Below are 26041 nucleotides of genomic sequence, written 5' to 3'. Positions count from 1 at the left end.
AAAACTGACATGAATGTATTATCGAACATGCTTCATTTCGATTTCTATAGGTCAAACAAGGTAAAAATCTCACTTTCATCACAAAAACGTATGTCGCGAAACCAGAGACAAACCAAACTTAGCGGATTGCGCGCCAAACCGAAAACAAACTTTTCAAACAGACCAAATCAATATTTAAATTAAAAAAATAAATCGGCAAAGGTTAAGAGGAAAAGAGTTCGGAGCATCGCACACACACACGCATTGGTAAAGGCTTTTAATCTATTAAAAAACCTGTTAAATCCAAAAGAAAGTAGGCTCATATAAAATCCGCATCATGTATGTAGAAATGCCAGTATAACCTTGAACGAGCGCGCGAAAGCACATTCACTGGCTGTATGGCATGCAGCCGTAGCCCCGTACTTTTTTCTCTAAATTTTCCCGCGCGCATTTGACGAAAATTTTCCTAACCTCAAACTTTTAATGAACTTCTAATCCAAAATGGCGTCGAAAAAAATCTTTTTCGTAATATTTCTCGTTTATTTGAGTAAAGTTGAAAGTGCTAGTTTGTTTGAAAGATCGTACGAATATGTAATGAATATAGGGAAGAACTTAGCGCCTAGTTTCATGACAATGTTGGACTGTATGGGCGAGGAAGATGCTTGGGGTTGTGCTAAAACCAAGGCTGGAATTTTGCTGGACGCGTGGGGACAAGACTTGAACAAGCAGAGAAGAAGTTGGCAAGGTACTTCAATATTTTTTATTACTTACTGTTTTTATTTATAATTAGTCCTGTAAATAGGGAACAGCCAGTTATTATTTTATCTTACCTTCATTTTGGTACTTTTACCTAATAATCTGTAAAATAGAGAATGTCATTCTAATCTAACGCAAGAGACATCACAAAATTAGGTAACTTTTTTATTTTTCTAATCGCAGTTTTTTCAATAGTCAGATAAATTATAACTGGGAAATAAGCTCATGGTGTCGCGTCAGAATTTTTGAATAAGGAATCATTTCATCGTCAGGATTTTTATTAGGATGTGATATACGGCACTTTAGCACACGAGTATAGACTATAGATAGACCAAATAAAACTTATTTTAAGTTCTAAAAAAATGCAAGAAATCTTAATCAGGTTTATTCAAATAATTTCTAATGTTAGCAACAACACTTGAAAAAATAAAAGCATACAATTTTAGGAAACAAATTCTTTTTTAATTAAATTCAGCGATGAGCCACATACCCATAAGCATTGACCTCAATGCGTGTGATAGCGGTTCCGCCTTCGAGTCCCGACCAAGCCTGTTTTGGCATTATGCATCTGGGACTTGTAATGGCATTGATTCATCAAGTTCCATTTATGAAAAGTAAGACGCTACTATAGTGGACATTTATGTTCTGTATGTTCATAATATCATAATGATGCTATCATGTATAAATTTTGACAGCCAACAATGAGACTTACGGAAAATCTTTTAGAAACAAAGAATTTAAGTTTTTGGTACCAATGTGTGTTTATAACAAATAACTTAATAAACCAAAATATTATATGAATGAATTTTTTCATAAAAGAAATAGGTAGTATAAAGATTTACCATATTCTGGTTTTACAAATAAAAAGCACCATGATTGCCTGATTTTTAATGACCATGCAGTCTATGTTGCAAGCTATGTAGCTTGGAGTCAATAATTGATTATGTGGTCAAACTATCTGTTTGAATCTGTGACTTTCTGTCTGGCCATCTTATAAACGCTGTGGTCAGAATTGAGAAGATATCTACTTGAGTAATTTCTCATTTGTGGTCACTGATTAATTTTCGATTGGCAAGAGAGATGATGATGTAGATTACTAAGTATGTTTGTTCATTTGGTTTCGGGTTTGCATCGAATCATGAAAGTAGAGGCCTAATTTCCCATTTAAGTGAATCTTCCTAACGAGCAATGAAAACACGTAAAGTCGTATGTATGTATTTATAATCTGTGTGTTTCGGGGTAGACTTTGGAAGTTCCGGTACAAACATTACTTAGAAATTAGCACTGTTATAAGTTTAAGATATCTGTGTATCTGTCTGTGGCAGCGAAGTTTTCCAACGGCTGAACCAATTTTAGATTTGTTTTTTTTCTTTTCATAGGCAATAATGTTACCCCGAGTATTCTCGGCTATATTCTATCAAAATAGGTTGAGCCGTTCAAAAGTTAAGCTTCTTTTAGTGTTGAATGTCAGGGGTTTTTAACGTTGGTTATTAGTAAGGCATATTTCACGTCAATCCATCATCTACGACCATCACTTTTGCTGGCTACTGTTTACAGCTACCGACAATATAAGTGTTCCGTTGTAGTGTAAATGACTAGATGAAAGCACAGTGTAATCAATTTATTTCTACAGTTTTGTCACTGTCATGTCTTAGGGTGTTGACAAACGTACTAAATAACCTAACCAAGGTTAGTTTTTCGTATGTTACTTATTCGAAATGAAAAGCATACATGCAATTTTGGTGTTTGACCTACCTATCATAAATAACCCAAGTAATGCTAAAAACTCCTGTCGTTCAACACTAAAAGACGCATATTTTTTTATTCTGATAAATATGGCTAATAACACTTGTTTCTACACTTGTTTCTTTTGTCATTACCTGTGACAAAAGAAACAAATTGAAATTCGGTGTAACTGTTTGACTACGCTATCACAGACTCCCAAACAGCTACACCGATATACAGACACATTGCGTTACACACACAGACAGTAGACACGTTAAACTTATAACACCCTCTCTTTCATTGTAGTCAAGACGACCGAATGGCGTAGTGGTTAGTGACCCTGACTACTGAGCCGATGGTCCCGGGTTCGATTCCCGGCTGGGGCAGATATTTGTTTAAACACAGATATTTGTTCTCGGGTCTTGGATGTGCCCGTAAAATGGCAATAGGCCCGCCCCCTATTACATTGGGACTAACATAACACTCTGGCGAAAAGTGGGTGCAGCAATGCACCTCTGCCTACCCCGCAAGGGAGTACATTAGTACAAGGCGTGAGTGCGTGTTTTTTTTCATTGTAGTTTAAAAAGAAACAGATGAAACGTCACTCGTAGGCTACTTTCGTATACCGCACGAATAACGAATGAATGAGAGAATAATAAAGAACTCACTATTTCTCAGATACTCTGTGTGGCTGTGTTTATAAAAGTGCATTTATATGTCGGCGATCTATGTTACTATGACGCTTGCGGCCTTGCGGTCGAGTCTAGGCCTGTTCCTTAACGATACTGAAGATATACACTCACGAGCAGTGCAAAAGTTATAATTTTAGGGGGAAAATCTCCTAGAAAACGTATTAAAATAGAGATTCATAATGATAATTCAAACATTTAGGCTTTTTTGGGTTAATCCAAGCGGTGATTCAAAAAATTTACTGCTACATTATTCAAATAAGTTTATATTAAACTAAAAGTTGTAAAATCAAAGTTCAAAATAATAATAAACTGATTCACCCCATTTCGATATACTATATCTTTTTGCATCCGTGAATATTGTAATTTCTGAGTTTATAACTTTGGATCTTAGATTATTTAACACAATTTTTTATTCACTGTGTTAAGTTCTTAACAATACCAATCTTCACCAACTCAATTGATCACAACAACTATTGCTGTCAGGAAAAGCTTCTAAAAGCTGCATTTTACACCCATCGCGAGCTTTTTAACAACATAATCTAACAAACTCAGCTATCTATCCACTTTCCCATCCCCACACTTAATGAACCCTTCAATCTGGACCACTTTAACGAAAGAAAACCAGTAATTTCCATAAAATAAAATAGTGGCCAGATAACTAGATTGGTTAGGAACAGGCCGCCTAACCGCTTATCTAGAAAGTTCCTATCACACCAACCCATCTGGTAACTAGAAAGGATAAAATTACGCACTCATCAATTATTTACAATTAAATCGGCCCTACTTCCGGTTTGAGCGGATGTGGCTATCGGTGTTAGCTGACGTTTCTTAACTGAGATCTAGATTATTTTATCGACTGCATGAATAAAGGGTTAATTATTTTATAGGTGGTTTCATTAAGAGTTTTCATTATTTATGGTGATTAATTAAAATGGTAATTTGATGATGTTGCGGAGTCTTTTATAAAAAAAATTTATATATGGTGAAATTTATCAGTGACATTCCTGTTACCTGGTAGATCACCCGTCATACAGCAATATTCGTTACGGCCATTATGGGAGTTACACCTTAAATCGCAAAAGAAATATTGTTATGGACAATTTCGTGGAAAAGAGGTATTTTTTTTAATATGTACTAAGTATTATGTAACATTAATTTTCCTATGGCATATATAGTTAACTGGATACAGTAAGTTTTCTGGTGGTAACGCACCAATAGAGCCTCACCTCTCCCTAACTTATGTTATATTTATATTCTGCCTTTAAGACATGAAACTAAATTTTCATATAAAAGAGTTCAACGAGCTCATCAAATGAAAGTTCTGTTCTAAAATATATATTTTTTCTCATACTGAAAAGAGACAAGAAAAAATGCTCATTTTATTGAAAAAACCTAGTATATTTCTCATGCGCTAACAAAATTTTACTAAAAGTATTTTTAAAGCTTTCCTCTCTGTCTATGGAACCATGAAAATAAACATAAGTTGACAACTAAATATCTCAACAGAGGCCCAATGTACTCACTTGAGTAAATCAGTGTTAAAAATGACGGTAAACTGCATATACTAAACAATGTAACTAGTTAATAATTATAGGACATTTATGGGTGCGTTCACCTGATCGTGTTGATGGATTTATAAATACCGCCACACTTTACATGTACTTAAATAAGTATATTTTATGTAAATACGAACTACACTCGCGAGGAATAATAATAAATATGTGGGGACATCTCACACACGGCCATCCGACCCCAAGCTAGGTAGAACTTGTGTTATATGGTTTTCGGATAGCTGATATATCTACACAAATACATAGATAGATAGATACTAAATATAAATTTCAACAACCAAGACCCGAGTACAAATATCTGTCTTTAAACAAATATCTGCCCCAGCCGCGAATCGAACCCGGGACCTTCGGCATAGTAGTCAGGGTCACTAACCACTACACCAGTCAGCCGACAAATGAAAAAGTTCTATTCATATGGAACGGCAATGGCAGGTGGAACTTTTTCATTACCGAGCAAACATTGCAAGCGCCTCCAAAATCTCCCCTAAAATTTAAGGGACCGATCAGTAACCACTCATATCCAGCCACCTTATACACACATATATTAGCGTTTTCAGAACTATTTCATTGCGTCATAACGTATAATTTGTATTTGGCCATAACAGAAAAAAATATACCTGACAGGATGTTGTGAAAAGGGTAATATACTCACGGGCAATGAAAAAGTTCCAGTGAGAAAATCACCAATTTACTCTTAAACGGAAAAAACGTACTCAATGAGGCCCTCTGCAATATTTAAGTACATTTAACGGTGCATCAGAATATAAAAAACTAAATACGGAAGGATTATAAAAAAATTCCATTAAATGTTTCAAAAAATGGGGCCAATTGGTGTCTGTATTTTGCAATTGGAACTGTTTCTTTGCCCGTGAGTGTATATATAATAAATAAATAAATAAGCCGAAAGGGGGTGACTCAGGTGGTCATTCTAAACAAGAGAGAGTCCCCCCTGAGTCACCCCCTTACGGCTTAGTACCTATACTCTTTTTGCAACAACCCGTATAATCATTCAAAAGCATAACATTCAGAACACCATCTTCGTTGACCTTAACTCAAAAAATTAAATTTTCATTATTTAAAAAACGTAATTTATTTCGAAAACTTTCAATTTCTTTAGAAAAGGCTTTCACTTGGAATAATGATTTAAGGGAACTGGTTCTGTCTTTCGGAAGAGGTGGTACGAAGGAGGTCAGATGACCGTCTTAACAACATCACTGAACTTGGCACAAGTTATAAACCTGTCAAATTGAAGAATACTTTTGTTACTACATTATCGTTGTTTAAAAGAGATCGCTATCAGCGATAAGACCGCCTTTTGTAGCCTAATTAAGTTGTGATGTAAAATTAAAAATTATTTCTTGGTTTACAAATAAAGAGTACTCTTTGTACCGAACTAAAATTATTTTAACTTCAGTAGTAATTCCAATATTTTTCAGTTAAAATTTATTGGTTTACTGCAGGACATAGGCCTCTCTTAAGAGATCAAAAATACTGTCATTGATGGCTTTCCTCATCCAAAAAAATTTACACTGTAGTATATTTAAAAAAAACTTTACTACTCAAATAACTATGAGAACTTCTAGTTCAGTACTTAAATTTTACAATAACTTTTTATGACCGCTATAACAAATGTTAACCTTTCTTGATAACACGGTTTTTTATTACTATAAGGGTCTTTACCTCACGAATTTATCATCTTAAGTAGACTTTATACTTTAAATTTAATAGTTTAGATTATAAAAAATACGCATATGAGGGTCAAGATACAAAGAAGAGATTTAAAATTTCACTGTTGAAAAAATATTAATTTTCACACTTTCTTCACGTACAGTTAGGTATTTAAATTATTCTGAAAAGATATACACCATGAAGCTTTAAATTTATAGTAGGTATATAGGCTTTTTAAAAAATATGTTAACTTTGGTCATGTAGGCATTTTTGAAAATAAATAAAATAAGTTTGGCTAGAGACCACCACAATTAGATAAACCAGTCATATTTAGGTTATTTTACCTCTTTGCAATAATTTTAAAACATAACACTTAGCCTACTCCGTCAAAGTCAATGAACTTCTTATACATTGATAAAGATTGAGAAACTAAACTATCACAAACGGAAAATTATTATGTTCTTGAAATAAAAGCGAGAGTAAGCGATCGAATCATCTATTTTCTATTGTTTATCTAAAAAGGTAAAAGTATTGCACAGTACTCCAACTTAAAGTGCTGTTCATTGCAAACATCACATATCACACGTAATCATTACATAATTCAAAATTACTCCATACCTAAGGCTCTTAATTTTGGCCTATAAATTTAAAACGTTGAAAAAGTTTTTTTAATTAATAATATCTATACCTACAGTCTCTCAAACCAACTACTCATTTTGATCAATGTAAAAATGTGCATGCATGAAAAATATGTAGTAACATAGTATAATGGCATTGACAGATCGAAATTTTTCATTGCTAACGTGTGTATAAAGATTGAATACTGTTGCAGTTTTTATCCCTTTGTACAACGTGAGAAATACGTTTAAACATAGCTTTTACAAATTATCTTCTGTAAATGCAAGTTTTCACTGTGTACTGAGTATTTTGTGATATACATGTGAATGTTTTCTGTAAACAGTAGGTGTTAGTGTGAGTTCAACGAAGATCTATTTTCACTTTCATTGTAAACAGAGTTAGGTATCTAAGAAATGTATAACTACACAAGATCATAAGAAACCTAAGTATACAAAAAGGTCATGATTACTTTACTACAGGTTTTTGTCCGAGACATCAAAAAAGAGGATTTTGACGATATACAGATATAGGTCTTGTGTGTTAAATGTTTATGTTGTATGATATCTCCATAACCCGCCTGCCAAGCGTGGATATTTCGGCAATAACATTTCAGTTTTAAGGAGGCTCATGTCTTTCAGCGAATTATTACTGGCTCTGAATTTAAGCCCAGTAATTTTTCTCCTATTATGTAATTTCCGCTGTATAAAGGCTTTGTCAAACATAGAGCACTAGCATTGCGTTGCGTACTGCTAGCGCTGCGCTGGCGTTCTCTTTGAGAGTATTTTACCGTAGTAGTACAACCATAAGTACTTCTAAGTAGGTACTAGGGCATGCAATACCGGTAATAATTTCAATACCGGTATTGAGTTACGGTATTAGAACTCAATACCGGGGTCCCGGTATTAATACCGGTATTTGACTTCCTTGTTATAAATTACATATATTTTGTTTAAAGGTCGTATAGGGCAAAATACAACAAGAAAAAGCAATCAAATTCTGTATTATGCAATATTTTTTACGAGAATTGAGCAAGAGTGAAAATTTTAGAACGCATGGACAACAAATAGGTTTTCAAAGGCCAAAAACCGCATGCAACGGTTGAAAATAAGTGCACTTTCATAGTATATAAGAGCACAAAGCTAACTATATCTTAATCGCTTGATTTATAGTCTAAAAAAGGCCGATTCCGGTATTACTCCAATACCGGTATTAACTTTCAATACCGGTATTGAAAAAAGCGTGGATTTTGTCCGGGATCCCTGTATTACGCAATACCGGTATTGCGGTATTGCATGCCCTAGTAGGTACTTATTACTTCCATGAGTACAACACATCTTATCGTCAAATTAGTAGTAACGCGGCGCTAGTAAGGCGCTCTGGTTGACAAAGCCAATGTTTTTTTTATTTTTGTCTTTGTTTTATCAATGAAGTAATATTCTATTATATTCTCTTTCTCCACAGAGCTAGCGGACGCAGAAGTGAGGCAGTCGGGACGAAGCTATGAAGAGCTACCTTCCAAACTGGGGAGGGAGGTGGAGGGGGGGCTGAACTCCTTGGCGGAGATAGTCGGTGAAGGAGTGGCCAGGTAAGGAAGAAAGCAAATGATTTTATTTGGTGCGGCATAGGTACACACACATAAACAACAGTACAGTTAAAATATATCCTCCTGACCCCGAGAGGTATAAATGTATTCACTGTTATTATTTTTTTTTTTAAATTAAAAAAATTACTTCTGAACTTTGAGTTAGTTGAGTTTTGTCACTTTGTCAAAGAACAAATTGTTTAAGGGATAGGTACTTTATAAAACTTTAAAGGAATAACAGGGATACTCTATAAAACTTTTAATATAGGTATTTTTAAACTATATATTATATTTTTTTTCAATGTCCTACTCATAGTACGCCAGGTGTCAGGAGGATATACACTACAAAAAGAAAGAAAATAAAAAAAACACATTTAATGTCCATAACAACGTAGCAACGCACACATCTCATGGGAAAGCACACATAATTATTCACAAATATTTTTAAAAGAAATAAACTTTTGCACACCTTACAACAAGTACCTACAAGTATTTTCTTTGTTCAAACGAGATAAATATTGCACGGTGCTTAATAGTTATAAAGGCAAATCGTAAAATTAATTGAATTCTTACTAACATAGGCATATTCGCAAAACGCGTAGGTTTCTATCCGGCAGGTGAAAGCGCCTTGTTATACGAATTAGTAAATCAATATTCCGTTATATGCAAGGTTTCTTGCTTATATCCAAATAAGGGTTACATATAGGTCAATGGAAAGATTTTGTTCATCAATGTTTTTAGCTAACCGTAGGCAAAAATATTAACACCCACAGCGGAAACTCGCCAATTTACTTACCTATGTAATAATCTTGTTAAAGGATGATGGGCGCTTTCGAACGACATACATGTGGTCGTTATTGGTCGGGGTACGACCCATAAATTTTGCCCGTCATCCTTTCTAACGTAGCTCTGTTCTCATCTTAGCTTGTTCTCACCTGTTCAATGATACATATACGAGCAACTATGCCTATAATAAAGACATAATGGCCTTACATACTTACGTATTGTGCGAATTCGCGAACCATTATGTGTATCAAACAAGACACGCAGATTTCACTTGACCGTCACTAATCAATGGCGAATCAATTTTATGCGTCCAGTCTCTTTATAGTACACACACTCACACACACACACGAACATCACTCACGCCTCGCCTGTCTCCCAGAGGGGTAGGCGGAGACTATGGACCTCCACGTAATAAAATCGGCGAGCAAAGATTATTTATTTGTTGATTTTTCATACTTGATTCAATATTTCATAGCTTGATGAAAAAGGTATAGTTAGTCAGTCATTTTGTTACACTAATAGAAAGTAATTATTTTTATGAATAAACTTAATGTGTGAGACTTTATCTTTCTTCAAATTCGTAACAGATCATTATTAAAACAAAAACTACCTAAAAACTGGTTTTATATGCAAACATACAATGAAAAGATCATTTATTTAGCCACGGTTCGTGTGAATCCAATTGATAAAAATTTATAAAAAAACATGTTTAATCTGGAACTAAATAAATAACTTGATTGATCGGAGAAAACTAAATAAAGGAAATGTTATCGTTTTTAATAGAATGATAGAGGCTTTATTATAGACGTAGTAAACGTCACTATATCGCGATTCTCCATAAATACGGCGCTGTGATTGGTGGAACGCGCAATAAACGAGTTTTTTGACGTCGATAGCTGACACTTATGCATATCTCATAGGTTTCAATTGACTGAGTCAGAGAAGTATGAATGTAAAAATAACGTAAGAACTAACACCCTACAGAAAATTTAATAGCATATTTTTCTTAGCCTGTCGGTGACAAACAATAGAGCTATATCAGGGATTGTCACCGTGGTGACAGGATTATCCAGTCAGATTAACATCAGCCGCTAGATTCCCATTGCCCAGGGTGGCTTTCTATCAAGCATCCTCACACGAACAAAATATACCAATTATAGAAAAACTTTTTCAAAGACACCTATATCAAAACAATGGTTATAGACTCACGGGCAATGAAAAGGTTCCACTGAAAAAGCTCCAAATTACTCCTAAACGAACAATGCTAGCTTAATGATGCCTTCCGCAACATTGAAGTACATTTAACAGCGCATCAGGATATAACTAACTAAAAACTGTAATATTTTGTTTAAATTTTTAATAAAATGATTGAAAAAATTGAACTTGTTTGATGTCGGGATTTTGTGAGTGGAACTTTTTCAATGCTCGTGAGTGTATTATTATAACAATTATGATGACAATTAAAGTACCAAAGTTCCCACTTCTGCCAAACCTTGCGAACTATAATGAACTGCAAACAATCAAACCGGTATATTCAGGCCACGAGAGAAAGTACATCCGGTGGTCGTGTGGTGAAGACGTGTCTTGAAATGTGAGGTACAGGGTTCAATGCCAGCCTTACTATAGCTGTATCACAATGTACAGTGCATGTTATGCAAATTTGTTAGAGCAATTATCCTACTAATATTACATACGCGAGAGTTTGCAAGTATGGATGCTTGTTGCTTTTTTACGGGAAAACGGCTGGAGAAATTTTGATGAATTTTGGTATGCAGGAAGTAGACACTGGATTAACATAATATATAAGCTACTTTTTGTCAAAAAATTCAGCGGGAAAATAAATCTGAAATAGGTAGGTTAAGCCGTTTAGGAGCGAAGCTACTACAGATACACATACATAAATGTTAAACTTATATCACCACTCTTTTTCGTCAGTTGTTAAAGGCCTCTACTAAGGAGCGCCACAACACTCTTTCCTCGGCCTTTCTCATCCCTGCACCTGTCCAATGATGTAGGTTCAGTAGGCTGAACATGAACACCCAAGCCTTGTTCTAACGTAAGTTGTTGCCTGCTCCCTTCCATGGTAGGCAGGGGTGAATTCCTGCACGTACTTTTCACTAGTACTTACAGTTAAGTTCAATAAGAGGGCGTGGTGTATTTTACGTAATTCTCACGGGAAATGGTTTTATTGCATATTTTGCGGCCAAAGCTTAATATCACAGCGTCATAGCTCTTATAGTATGAGTTTAATAGTTTTACTTGTCTACTGCACATTTTTTAAGAATGTCGAGTGACCACTTTCATTTGTTTTAAAGAACGCGGTCATTGACCGACTGACGCAATTAGTGGACGGATGCTTCTGTCTTTGACTATGAGCACGGTTATTCTCTTACTGCCAGTTCAATAACTCTATCTACCGATAACTGGTAGTTAGAGTGCTTACATAGAGAATCCGGACCGGAACCCGATTCTCTATGTGAGCACGCTTACTTTTATACTATTTTGACACATTAAAGTTACAGCCTGTCAAAATAATATGAAAGTAACTATACCTGGATCTTTAATTCGATGGAATTCTGAAATTTCAAAAGTGATGCTACTTAAAAAGCTCTTAACCGAAAAAAGGAAAAATTTGAATCCATTTCTGGGCAATAAAAAATAAAATGACAGATAATGTATCGAATTCATATTAATTACTTTAATTTATTCTTTAGCTGGCATCACTTCCTACTAAATTCAGGGATAGTAAACCTTTTTAATCGATTTCAAAAAAAGATTCTCCTTTCGGTACATACTCGTATGTACTTATGTAAGATTATTGGAACTGCACATCAAACAAATATACTTGTAAAATTTTATAGATGTATGTATGTTTATAATGTTTGTCCACGCATATCTCCGAAACGATTGAACCGATTGCCACTTTTAATTTTTTTAATGGCTTACATTGAGCAGTCTAAGTTTCATCATAATTGGTTAGTATTAATAATGATTAGATATTCTATTCTATTCTCTTTGGGGATGTAAGCTGCACCTGGCTCTCTCGAGTGGAACCTTTGTGCATATCCCCAAGGTCTAAACTGCCTTCCTGAGCTTGGACCATTTCCCACCACGCTGGTCCACTGCGGGTTGGTGGGTTCACATATCTAGATGTGCTAAATCTAGATATGCAGGTTTCCTCACGATGTTTTCCTTCACCGTAAGAGCGATGGTATACATTGTACTTAAGTTAAAAGAACTCATTGACTCCCGACTCCCGACTGAGCTACCACCGCTCATATTATTATTTAATAATCGATTAGATATTTTAATAATAAATTATATTTTTTCTTTATTTATTAATTTATACTTTAATTACGTATATTATTTTTGTGATGTAAAGGGACGTAATTATTACTCACCGTAGGTAAATCCCCTTTTAATTTGGAGCGCCGCACTTAATAAAATGGATAGGTGCATTCACTAACAAATAAAATGGATAGGTGCATTCACTAACAAATAAAATGTATAGAGTAGTTTAGACTTAGATGTGCAGGGGGGTCACTCTAAATCGACGAACGAACGAACAAGAACTTAATACAACGAGATAGAGCCGAGCTTTTGTTCGTTCGTTCGTTTGATTTTGGTAGTGGCCCTCCAGACTCGTATTGAAAAAAGGGCTCAGCCAAAAAAGGTTTGTGATCTCTGACATGTCAAAAGTAGATAACTGTCAGAATTCCGCCGAATTAAAGATCAAGGTATACCTACCAGTCATCGGTAGATAGAGTTATTGAAACTGGCTGTTAGTAAAGACGTAGTTTTGAAAAGGGACCTTTCCCAAAATAGTGTTATTATAAGTATATTCATATGGGATCTACTAAATTCTACATTAAATATGAATATATATTTTTTCTCAAGACAGATTTTGATTGTAGGTAGTGTAAGTAATACTCTTGATCATCTTTGATGTCATCCAGTTGAGTTTTCACATTACTCAGTGACTAGGCAAAAGTATAAGATTCACACCTACCTCACATCTACTAGGTACGGTTAGCTGCATTAGTAGCTAGGTACCTATACACACAAACTGCTTTGTGCCTATACACTTATGTACCTTGTCAAACTGACAAACCGTCAATGTTTCAATGAATCGATAGGCGGTTTGTTAGATTTACAAGGTACAAAAGAGTATAGCTACTTATGCAGCTGACTGGCTGTATTCACACTTTTGTATTTTACTAAAAGTCTATGTTTTTTTTAATAAAACGAAGTCTATTCTGCGAAGCGACTTGAAAAACAACCGCAGCTCACAATTCGTCGTATAACTTCGAAGGAATACTTTTGTCAAAGTCAAAGTCTAATCATCATATACTCGTAAATATAAAATTTTCTGATGAACGTAAATTTTTACAAACTACTCTCGGTTCGGATAAGGGGGGGCTCTTGTTCAAACGGTGTTAGAAATTAGTCCAGCGGAGGGTCTGAAAAGTAAATATTTAACACATGACAAAGATAACACACACACACATACACTAATGTATACATAGCGTATCCGTGCTTCACATAACGGAGTAAGTTTTCACTTTTCGGAATGAATTCATAATTAAGTCAACAAATGAGTTTGATGTTCGCAGCCACTTTCGGTTGCCTTGTGACTTCCGTTTCGAAATGACTGGCTATTAGTATGATATGTATAATTATAGAAGTACAAATAGCTAGATGGTTACACTTTTAAAGCTTCACAATCTATCGATGAATACAGAAAATTTTGTATAGAAACAAATTGAAATTCACTGCTACTTTCTATCTTGTGTGTCCATAAAAGTGATACCACTTGTACGTGGTATCACTTGCTATGTTCATATAAATTACTAATGACAACGTTGCATCGTCGTCACCGTCCATTACTACGCACAACGCCCGATTGGCATAACTTTTAGCGATTTTCAAAGAAAGTCAAGAATGTAACTAGTAACTTTTCCGATAAACCGCGTGACCTCTGTGTCTCGCGAATTTTCAAAAGTCATATAACAAAAGTGTTTCAGATTGACTGACCCCTTTATTAACCCCCTTTCCGTTGTTCCTCTATTTACAGGATAACCTGTATATTGAATATTCTATATAATTTTTCCATCAGATATAGCTAGCTGAATCAATCCAACAAAAAACAAACCAAAACAATCCTAACCCCAATTTTCATTCCAGAGCATTCACCACCAGAGGGCACCACGAGAGCGGCGGCATCGACACTATCACCATTTCAACTGGCGCGGATAAGAAGAAAGAGAAGAAAAAGAAGCAGAAACCACCAAAGATCCACTTAGTCCAGATGCCAGTCATGAAAATGGAAGAGAAAGGTCGTCAGAATGAACAGCACGTCCAGAAATGGGTGATAGGGAAGGAGAATGCGGAAACGAGACAAGTAGATGTGCAACAGGGGGAAGAGATAAAGACGCAAGATGTAGAAGTGCCGAGGGGTTTTGTGGAGGATGTCTGGTCGATTGGAGAAAAGGCACTAGACTCTGTTGCTGAGCATGCGTTGGAGAGTGACAATTTGGAGAATGGATTGAGTGATAAGAGCTCTTTGGAGGGTTGGTGATGGTTTTTTTCCTCTTTTTCATCTTTAGTATAGATTTAGTCCTAGTTCCCCAATTTCAATATATTTATTTATTTATTATTTATTAAAAATTTAATACTTCATCTCTAACAAATACGATAATATAAAAGTTTTTCCTGTTTTTCGTCTTTAATAAATAGAGTTAGAACTAGTTTCACAGTTTAAAGATAAAAGTTTTAAGTATCTCAAACATTATTCAATCGGAAAGATGATGAGAATATTTCGATGACTTTTTAAGGGGTTCTTTGAATCCTTTAATAGGTATTCAAATCTGAAGTAACGTATTTCTATTCTTCTTCTAATGACTCCTTATAAGATAAAGTCCACATAAATTCTGATTTCAAATTGAAATTGAAATTATTTGGTAAACATAATAATGTACCGACACATATGTTTTGGTATTTTAATAAACATCATTTGGTAGAATAGTTTTTGCAGGTCTTTCAACTTCAGTACTGTAGGTGATGCCTAGTACTGCAAGGATTGTTTTTGGTATAAACTTTCATTTTACTACAGCATCTTGAAAAGCATGAAATTTTGCATTTTGTAAGCATGTGCATTTATTTTATTCTGGTGAAAATGATCCGTGACATAGCATAAGTCAGTTCAACCCTTTTTGTTTTACTGAGCACGTTATTGTATTGAATCTTTAAACATCATATTTAAATGCATTATATTATTTTATTTTTGGTTATTGTTAGTGAAAGTGTTAGTTAAGTTCTTTGCCTGTTTCACAATGTCTGGACAATGGCTACCTCTGGGTTACAAGACTTGCTGTCACTATTCTTAAACATAATTACTGAGATAGTCAATCTCAGTATTGTTCATGTCTTTTATTCCACAGGATTATCCATACGTTGTCAAACCTTTATCTTATCAGTTTTCCTGTATTATCCTCTCACCTTCTAGAACAAAGAGGCAAGAAGAAGAAGAAGAAGAAGGCGATCCTGAAGCTGCTTCTGCTGGGCGCCGTGCTGAAGGCGAAGATCGGGACCATGCTGCAGATACTGTCGTTTAAGTTGCAGGTGAGAATAACGTTACTGTCGATGATATTAATTAAGATAATAAGTTATCAAGGAGTACTATCTATGCTAATACACCTCATTTTAAATAAAATAAAAGAGGAGGTTTTACCCAGCAGTGGAAAAATATAAAGACACTAAAAATAATAATAAAATCTATGTCTTGTGTAAAATGCTAGGGGTGACCCTCTATAAATCAATGAACGAACGGACGAGATTTTTCCGTGACAATTCTCGTTCGTTCTTTCGGTGATTTAGAGACTAAACCCCCTGAAACTAAACAGCCCAAGTGCAGTTAATATTAAGCTTACATATAGTTTTAGAAAAGGGGAGGGCAACCAGCACCTAAAACATCAATTGAAATCTCACTCTCCGGGTCTTTTATAAATCTGGCATCTTACCAAGAGGAGCTTAATATCTATGGGAGCATTTGTACCCAATATTTCTCACTTTTCTTGTAGTACTTTTGACTTATTAAAAATTAACTGTACTATGTAGCAAGCTCTATCGACCATATTTGTTGACATTGTAATGACATCCTCAGGTGAAATTCTTCATCATCGCGCTCCTGGGGCTGGCCATCAACCTGGCGAGGTTCTGGCTCGACGTGAAGAAGTCACATCATCAGCAGCCGCAGAAGGTAAGCTTTTATCAATGACACATGGGGTTTTAGCGACCTTCACTGATTAACTTGAGCTTGAGAAAATGAATTGAAACTCTGAAAACAACAGAAAATACAGAAAACAGTATACAATAGAAATAGTAACAGCCTTTTTGACTCTTCGGACAGCATGCTTTTATGCTGTCCGGAGCGTCAAAAAGGCACCAGCTCAGCAGGTGCTGTAGACATAATAATGTTTTACATCATTTATATAGAGATAGTGACCCTATTTCTCTCTCAACTTACATTAGACACTTCACAAATGTATGTTTTAATGCATATTATATTCTTTTATATGTTTGCCGTAGGTATTGATTGTTTAAATAATTAAATAGGATTATAGGTATTTTAAAAACATTTCACTACGGAACCATCCGTTTGCGGATCCAACCACACTTGACTCATACTAGAAGCTGCAACCTTTGATTTAAAATCCAACCTTTATAATTATTATAATATAATATTGTATGTATCTATCTGTAGCCAACAATCTATTACTTTCGCTCTTTGAGCACTAGCGGGTATAATTTCTCTCACTATAATTACTTAAGGCGTGTAAACGAGATAATAAGTACGAAGCCATCGTGCGTCCCATCTCTATGGCTTATTCGTGACACGTATCTCGGCTTGTTAGTAGAAAATGATGGTAAGTATTTATTCATGAAAATATATTACAATATATTAAATAGTAACCTAAGCCTAATTACTCACTCACTCACTCTCACTCAAGGAAGGTTCCCAACACGCTGTCGACATTGCCCCGCTGGATCGCCAGACTCAGGCGCTGGAGGTATGCGAATAGAAAATACTATTACATCAATTCTCACGACTACTACAGTCAGATGTTGGAGTATCCGCTTTTCTCTGAATGTATCAGTCTGTGGTAACGTACTTAGCACCCAAACGGCTGAACCAATTTTGGATTGTTTTTTTTGGGTCATAAGCTAATGTTACGCCGACTGTTCTTAGTCATATTTTATGAAAAACAGATTAGCTGTTGTAAAGTTATGCGACTTTTAGTGTCTTTTAGTTTTTGAACGTTTGTGTGAATATATTATTATGATTATTAGTTTCCTCATGAGACGTAAAAACTTTTAAGTAGAATTTCACAAGTTTAAATTCGGTCATATACTAACAAAAAAAAACATAAAATCATCCAGCGCGAAAATCTAAAACTAAGCAAGCATAACAGTTCAACGCTTAAATATTTAACGACCTGCCTAAACTTTTTACATTTTTTTTAACAGTCATAACTGTCAATTTTTCAAGTTCATAATTTATTTAAACAAACATAACACAAGTTGGAACACTTTCTCAAACCGTTGAGCTAAAAACGAAAGCATTTAATATGGCTTGACCTTAATTTCACTTGAATTAATTATTATAAAGGCTTATTTATAGAAACATACATACAATACGTAATCCCTTACGTACCTTGAGAATCATAGAACAACGCGGCCTCGGGTGTTTTAAATATACCATAGGGGCTTAATAAACTCACGGGCAATAAAAAAGTTCCTTGTGAAAATCATATATTTTTTCATAAAAGGGAAAATCTAACTCAAGGCGCTGCATACGCAGAACTAGAGCGCCGCCACTTGAAAAAATAATTAAAAAAAAACTTTGTTCAAATGTTTGAAAACGGTTTTTTACAAACTGCCATGACCATCCCCCTTGTCATGCTAATTCCAATTTTTAGAACCTACCTCCTAATCTCTATATGCCGTAATTTTATTAAGCACTACTTAACTAGTTGGATGTATTGAGATGTGATGAGCTCATGTCGTGACTAGATATAGGAACAATCTCCCAGAAAGTCAGAGAGATATAAGATCCGTCGATTTTCCCACAAACAATCCACCTCTCAAGAACTAATGTTACTAATGTTACTCCGTATCACTAAAGTTATAAGGGTGAAAGTCGTATAAATTCAACGTGAATGGTACAAGTTCACACGATCATTATTTTAAGGTCAGTATCAATTATAGTGCAATAACTTTATATTGTCTTTTATTTGTACGCGTCCGTCGAGTCTTCATTTTAGACTAATTTTAGATAGGTCCTAAACTCCTAACTGAGACACATACCATAGAGAAAATAATACTACGTTCAACACACATGTGTATTTCTAAGGGTATTTTTATTTTTATTCCGTGTAGATTCTTTCACGCACACGGGATTTTACAGCATTTTCAAGCGTACCGTGTGCATAATAACACGCGTTACAATGAATACTAACTTGTATGAAACGAACACTTGAGTTTATCCCACGCGGGTGATGAAATCCGCACGCTATTAAAAACACCCTAAGGAAAGCCTTAGAACCTTGAAAGAGGCATATGACATTGGACTATTACTGGCTGTACAGGTGTACAGAGAGTGCCAATTCACAGTGAACGGACTCAGCAAGTATCAGTGAAAGTAAGGTGAGTTGGCCAAAATGGGTATAGTTAGAATTCGACTAGTATAATATTGCAAATCCCATGATTGCTCAGCAATTGTTAAAGTTTTTTTTAGTGATAGTAAATTGCTATTCAAGGGATTGACAATGACTTATTTCTAATTAAATATTACCTACATGTCATAATCGTAAAAAAATTATCATGAGTATTGCTTATAGTAATTATCCTTTCCACACATATAAAAAAGTAATAATACAAACATCGCAAGTTATTAGTGAAATTACATGGCAGGAAAAACTCAGGATCCCATGGGAACTGGGATAACAATAACAAACCTTTCAGCCTAAGCAAAGTTAAACAATAAGTTCAAAATGCCAAGTTATCAAGGCCAATCCTCCATCAAGCAAGGTTAATCAAAGATTAGAACTATCTTAAAAACTGTTTTTATACTTTGACATTGTTTGAAGTATCTCACGATTTTAATTAGAGCTACAAGTAAAAAGTTATGTTCACTGCACGAAGTGTATTGAGGTATTTCTTCTTAATTTCAGAAAGCTCATGACAGCTTTGATAAAAGTTATGCGTTGCTATAGTCGCGTCAATCATGATTTTATACTTACGTGCATCCCAGTTTCTAGCTAATAGATCTCGTGTAGCCTGGTTGACCTTATTATAGTTATTTGTTTAACCCCAGTAATTATTAAAATAGTCCAACTGTTTTCCCGTGAAAGAGTAACAAATAACTGTCCATCCATATTTATAAATCTTCATGTTTATAATTTGAGAAAGATGCTGGCTGGTATAAAATATGAAGATTTTTTTTTTACTATCAACCGAGGTTATTTTATTAAACCATATTAGGTATTTGTACTTAACTTAAAAAAAAAACAATATTACAAAACAAGTACAATTTTATTATGAACGTGTTACGACTACCTAAACAAATTGTACTAGTTTTGTTATATGGATTTTTTTTAGTTAAGTACAAATATATGGTTTATATTAGGTATTTGTAATTAACTTAAAAAAACCATATAATTAAACAAGTTCAATTTTATTATGAACGTGTTACGACTACCTAAACAAATGGTACATGGTATATAGATATACATGTATTGACGTACCTATATTCCTGTATAAAAGGTCAGTAGGAATCACTTTCACATTATTTAGTATGCCGCACACCTGCTACCAGCGATGGTATATTAACGGAATTCAATATACACATAATAATATATGTATTGTATAGATAGTATAATAATACACTCACAAGCAACGAAAAAGTTCCAATTTTTTCAACATTTAATTTCAAATCTGAATAATTATATTTATGTTATTATAGAGCTTCCACTATGTTATTGTATTTTTGATGTTTCCTTATGTCTGGTAAGTAAAGTTGGTTTCCCTTGCAGTCATCAAACATGTATGGGATTTCGAATGTCTAAAAACCAATAACATAATGGACAGAGTATAGTACGACTAGGTAATATTCTGATGCGCTGTTAAATGCACTTCATTGCAGACGGCGCGGCGTCATTAAGCTAGCCTTTTCCGTTTAGGAGTAATTTTGCGCTTTTCTCACTGGAACATTTTCATTGCCCGTGAGTGTAATGATACTTTGCGAGTCCACCATGGAGGACTTTGACTTTGATCAGAGTTTATACAGATATTTTTCCTCGGGTCTTGGATGTGCCCGTAAAATGGCAATAGGCCCGCCCCCTATTACATTGGGACTAACATAACACTGGCGAAAACTGGGTGCAGCAATGCATTTATAATATCTTTGTAGGGTCAGCAACTGACGTGTAACAGTTGCTGACCCTACAATTGCGTTGTGAAAGTGCATTCATTGTATACAGTCCCATTGGGGTCAAGCGCATCGCTGTACTTGTTGATTTATTTGCTGACAGTACCGACCTGTTGGCGCGATGATGCTATGTCCTTTTAGGGAGGATGAAAGTTTATGCAAAATTGTTATGTAGGTTTTTACCTTTTGTATACCAAGAGTGGTAGGTAGGGTTTGCGATTGGTAAATCGGTGTTGTGTTTTAGATTAGAGGCCTGTTTCACAATGTATGGATAATGGCTACTTGTGGGATAATATACATGCTGTCACTCTCTGTTATCGAGCATGTAGTCATTATCCAGACATTGTGAAACAGGTCCTAAGGCTTTTACTATATAGGCCCGGCTAATTAGCACATACCTATTAGCTCATGACTAGAACAAAAAACTTCTATTTAAGAAAGTTTTAGAAAAAGTAACAGGATAATCGGTTCGGCTGCATCCTAAGTCCTCCTTACCTAATACATAGTAGGTCTTGAAGTTAATATGAAACGATAAAGTCACTGATGAAACAACTTTCCCACTATCCACCCTGTAACTATCAACATTAAAATATTTCACTAGGCACTTAGTTACTTGCACATAAACCTGACCCTAGCTCAGTATCACTGTCCCTCCAAGAGGGGTCAGGTTTCTATGCAAGCCCCTGTACATCTTTAAACCACCAACCCAGTCGAGAATCGAACCCGACTCACAATAACCAACCATTCCATCTTATCTTAACACCCATCAGCTTTCTCAGGAATCAACGAAGCGCAGCCTTGCCTCTAACAGAACCTTTGGCAAAATTCCTCCAACGACAGAGAAAGCCAGGGTTATAGTGTCAACAGAGGTGACTGACTGAGATGGTCACGATTCGAACCTAGGTTTAGCTTTCTTACAGTAGCTATAAGGGCTTGTAGTAATCTAGGTATTGCCCGCGAGCGTAGAAAACTTAAAAATGAGGGTTTTTGAGGTGATTTCTAGTGTTACTTTGGTACGGTATAATAGGTAAAATTATTAACCCCTGATGTAATTAGAGGGGTGATATATATTATGTTTAACGGGTATGTGTGTTTGTGTAACTCATAAACGGCTGAACCAATTTTCCACTATGATATTCCGATATGCCACTTTTAGTACTGAATTTCCGGTGATCTTAACGTTGGTTAGCCAGGTTAACCAGAAAGAGAGAAACTACTAATTTGTAGATGCTTAACTCAAGCCACAATATCTGCCTAACTATTTCTGCACTTACTTAGGAAAAATATAAGGCTATAAGAAAAAAAAGCCACTTTTACTCTCTTAAAACTCTAATTAGTTCTCATTTTCTTCGAAGTCATAAATATCGTCATCCGTATAGACTTTTCCGACATTTTCAATTAATTCTTCGTATAAATCCTAGTTAGGCATGCTTTTCTCTTCCTGTTCTAGAAACACTGCCATTAGTTATGTTTTTTTTATGTTAACGCTCTCCTAGTAATTTTGATATTAATAAATTGCATATAATATATATTACTTCAGTATCTCAACAAGGTAAAGAAATTATGCAAGTGTATGGTTATGTTGTAGCTTCAAATACTCGTATACCTACACCTGAAAATTATACAATTTCTCTCGTTTTATGAGTAAAAAACCAACGCACGGTAAAGATATATATTATAATATCTATCTTTTCTTATCCTAAATAGGGCTAATACTTCGAGGCTAGGGGAATTCTGGTGGATATAAATACCACGTTTGCCTAAGCTCTTCGGCTAGATGAGGTGACGACCAACAAAACGATAGCTTTAGATCGCATCGAATTCAGTGGAGTGAGAGCCTACGTTCAAGATTAGACTGCTTTAGGCTGAAGAAGAAGGAAAGAAATACCTACCGGGATTCAAACCCAGTCCGACTAATATACAGACCCAGATAAAAGCAAGGCTAATGAAATTGTATTTAACTATTTAGGTATCTCACCCAGATTTCACCTAATATACATAACTAATGCCTCACCATGATTCGAACCTGTAGGCACGTATGTAAAAGGCCAAGGGCAGATGTTAATAACCATATCATCAGTTTATACTAAGTACAGTACTCTGTTCTTAATGTATACCTTCTTAGAAACACGAATGGTTCTGACTCCTAACCTTATTGGGTTGTAGTGTTTATGTAAATAGGTACACAATTTATGTAGGTATTAATATGAATGTAGAGGTACTGTTGATATAAGAGATAAAGCATCGAAAACAGTTGGCCGTGGAAAAATATCGATTGTCGTTTTGACAAAAAAAAGTGATAAAATGAGCAAGTAAGTAAATAAAACAAGTTCATCTATTTTGAAGCCATGTCCATGTGGTCATAGACAGATACACTTATATACTCATCAAACTTATAATATTTCTCTTTAAAAACATAGGTAATGTAGGCGTTTACCGCAATGTGTATTAAGACATAGTTATTAAGTATTCAACTTTATAGTTGGATGTTATTATCACAAATTAATAATTAATGGTACTTACTAAACCTATAATCTCTGCCAATCATTAATTCTTACCTTGCTTCTCCCCTAAAGATAATAATATTTTCTATCTAAATGAACTTTCTACAACATCAAAGCTTTTCAAAGAAACCTGTCGAAAGAGCCTCCCATTTGTCTTCCTATCTCGGAATTCCAATCAATGCAATAACTTTAAACGTACGTATAATAATGTAAATTTAAATACAAAAGCTTGGGTGTGTTGGCTTTCACTACTACCTTATTCTCATTGATGTTTAGGCTTTGAAGGTGCATTCCTTTGACCTTGCTATATAAGACGTATGTTATAACTATTATCTCTACAGGATGTTGCAAAAAGGGTATAAGTAGGTACTAAGACTTCGAGAAATCTGAAATTCTGGTTTCAGTTTCGGGCTTAGATATAACATGCTGCACATGCTGGTTTCGACTTAGTATACCCTTTTTGCAATATCCTGTATAATGTCACATAGGAATAGTTACTGAGAGAATTTTATTACTAAAAACCGTTGTACCTACCTACCTACAGGTGTACAAAAAAAACTATCCATGCCAATTAATTGAATAAAAAGTTTTCTTTTCATAGCTAAGTCATCGACATTGTTAGAAGAAATTTCACTACTAATAAGCTTTAAACACTACGAGTAATCATCGCGTCATGTGAAAACATTTGTTACATTGTTATTTGGATATCTACTTATGTAAGTTTCATGTAGTGGTTATAGTGTTTCTGACTGCTACGCCGAAGGTGCCGGGTTCGTTCCCCGGCTGGGACAGGTTCAATAACAGAATACCTAGATATTTGTACTAGGGTCTTGGGTGTTAATATCATATCTGTGTGTTAATATATGTATATCAGCTATCCGATACCCATAGTACAGGCTCTGCCTAGCTTGGGATAGGATGGTCGTGTGTGAGGTCCCACATATTCCTATTATGATTATTACAGGATATTTTATACGAACTAGATGGAGTGTTAGTGCAAAAGAAACGTCTCGACTAAATACTGAATTATTTCGGTTAGAAAATTTGTGAATTTATTCATTACTAGCTCTTCCCGCGAGCTTTGCTTCGCCTTAAAAAGTTTTCCCGTGGGAATTCCGGGATAAAAAGTAGCCTATGTTCTTTCTCAGGGTCTATACCATATGTATACCAAATTTCATTCAAATCCGTTCAGTAGTTTTGTCGTGAAAGAGTAACAGACAGACAGACAGACAGACAGACAGACAGACACAGTTACTTTCGCATTTATAATATTAGTTAGGATATCATTATTCATTATAAAATTGTTGTCATTGGTTCGGTTGAACCACAAATCACTGTTTTGTGGGTTGAACCCTTCAACCAAATAAATAGTAGTCCATGGGTTGAATTTAAAGGTAAAGTTTTTGTATGTGACATGTTACACACCATAATTATATAAATTAGAATAAGTGCCAATTTCACCATTCTCGGTTATCTAACCAACAGGGACTGATTTATAAATTAAACGTCATCTCCATATAAAATTCATGACAGATGTGTCAAAATTTAACCACTACTTCCTGGTTATGCTCTAACCGAGAATGGTTTAAATTAGCACTTAAACTTGCTATCGAAATAGGTTGCTCTTTAATGATCGTTTAACAATGTTTAACTATGATTTAATATTATCCATGTCGTTTAAGCTTTATGAAGTAAATAAATAAATAAAAAAATGTTCTTGTTATCGTAAATCTAAGTTTTATAATAATAAATGTTCCTCTTCTCACATCACAACATGATTGTCCCCAGGTGATATACTACGAGCACGCCCAGCACCAGCATCACTACGACGAGCACGAGGAGGCGCCGGGCTGGGGGCCCTGGTCCCGCAGCATGGAGCCTGGGGAGGTAACTGAACTGTCTCTGCGGCATGGCAGATGTAGCTATACGCAAATGTGTGTCTGTAACTGAGGCATAGACATAGCAGTAACGAACATAACATAAACGAACTAGAAATGCCATTCTTTCGTTCTTTCATTCTCTCATTCTTTCTTGATTAGTATACCATTTTTGCAACACCCTGTATAACTTCCTTGGGAGACGGAAAAACTTCGGGACCTATCAAGTTGTTTGGACCAAACTTAAATGTACTTCAACTCACATCGTATAGTATGTAACTACCTACACAATAATTTTAATCAATACATGTATACTTACAAATTCCTTCTCCATTGCCCACAGCAACAGCAACAACAAGACATCGAGATCGACCTGGACCTCCACAACACTCCATACCGCGCGCAGGAGAGGATACACATGAGAGACATGCGTCCCGTTCCTTCCGACATCTAAACTATACTTCTATATCTCTCAATGAACTCTTGTGACAGCTGTCAACTGACCTATCAGAGTCAAGCTTGAAAGTGCGTGTCGTTTTCTAGGATATTTAAACTGTATGCTGCTATCTCTATCCTGCATGTGACAGCTGTCATCTGACCGTGAACTAATCAGTTACAAGCTTGGATCATATATGAGTCTTGTTCTCGTGGATATTTAAACTGTATACTCACTTGTTATCTCTATCCTAAAACTGACAGCTGTCAACTGCTGCCCAATCAGAGTCTAGCTTAAACGTGCTTCCCCTAAGTGTTCTTCCAATCAGAATTGAGCTTTTATTTATTTAAAGTTGTCCA

General features: G+C 35.2%; 1 protein-coding gene across 1 annotated transcript; it reads left to right on the top strand.

The window, feature by feature from the left end:
* The first annotated feature begins 326 nt into the window (after positions 1 to 326).
* On the top strand, positions 327 to 25722 carry LOC105381559. The gene is made up of 7 exons (XM_048633288.1): positions 327 to 724; positions 8471 to 8594; positions 14562 to 14947; positions 15883 to 15998; positions 16540 to 16635; positions 25158 to 25256; positions 25590 to 25722. Exons 1-7 carry the CDS (start codon positions 481 to 483, stop codon positions 25698 to 25700), a joined length of 1176 nt encoding a protein of 391 aa, XP_048489245.1. The 5' UTR covers positions 327 to 480; the 3' UTR covers positions 25701 to 25722.
* Positions 25723 to 26041: the final 319 nt, after the last annotated feature.

The sequence above is a fragment of the Plutella xylostella genome, chromosome 2, assembly GCF_932276165.1.
Source record: "Plutella xylostella chromosome 2, ilPluXylo3.1, whole genome shotgun sequence".
Taxonomy (NCBI): domain Eukaryota; kingdom Metazoa; phylum Arthropoda; class Insecta; order Lepidoptera; family Plutellidae; genus Plutella; species Plutella xylostella.
The sequence above is the reverse complement of the archived record's forward strand: the minus strand, read 5'-3'. Positions and strand labels throughout refer to the sequence as shown.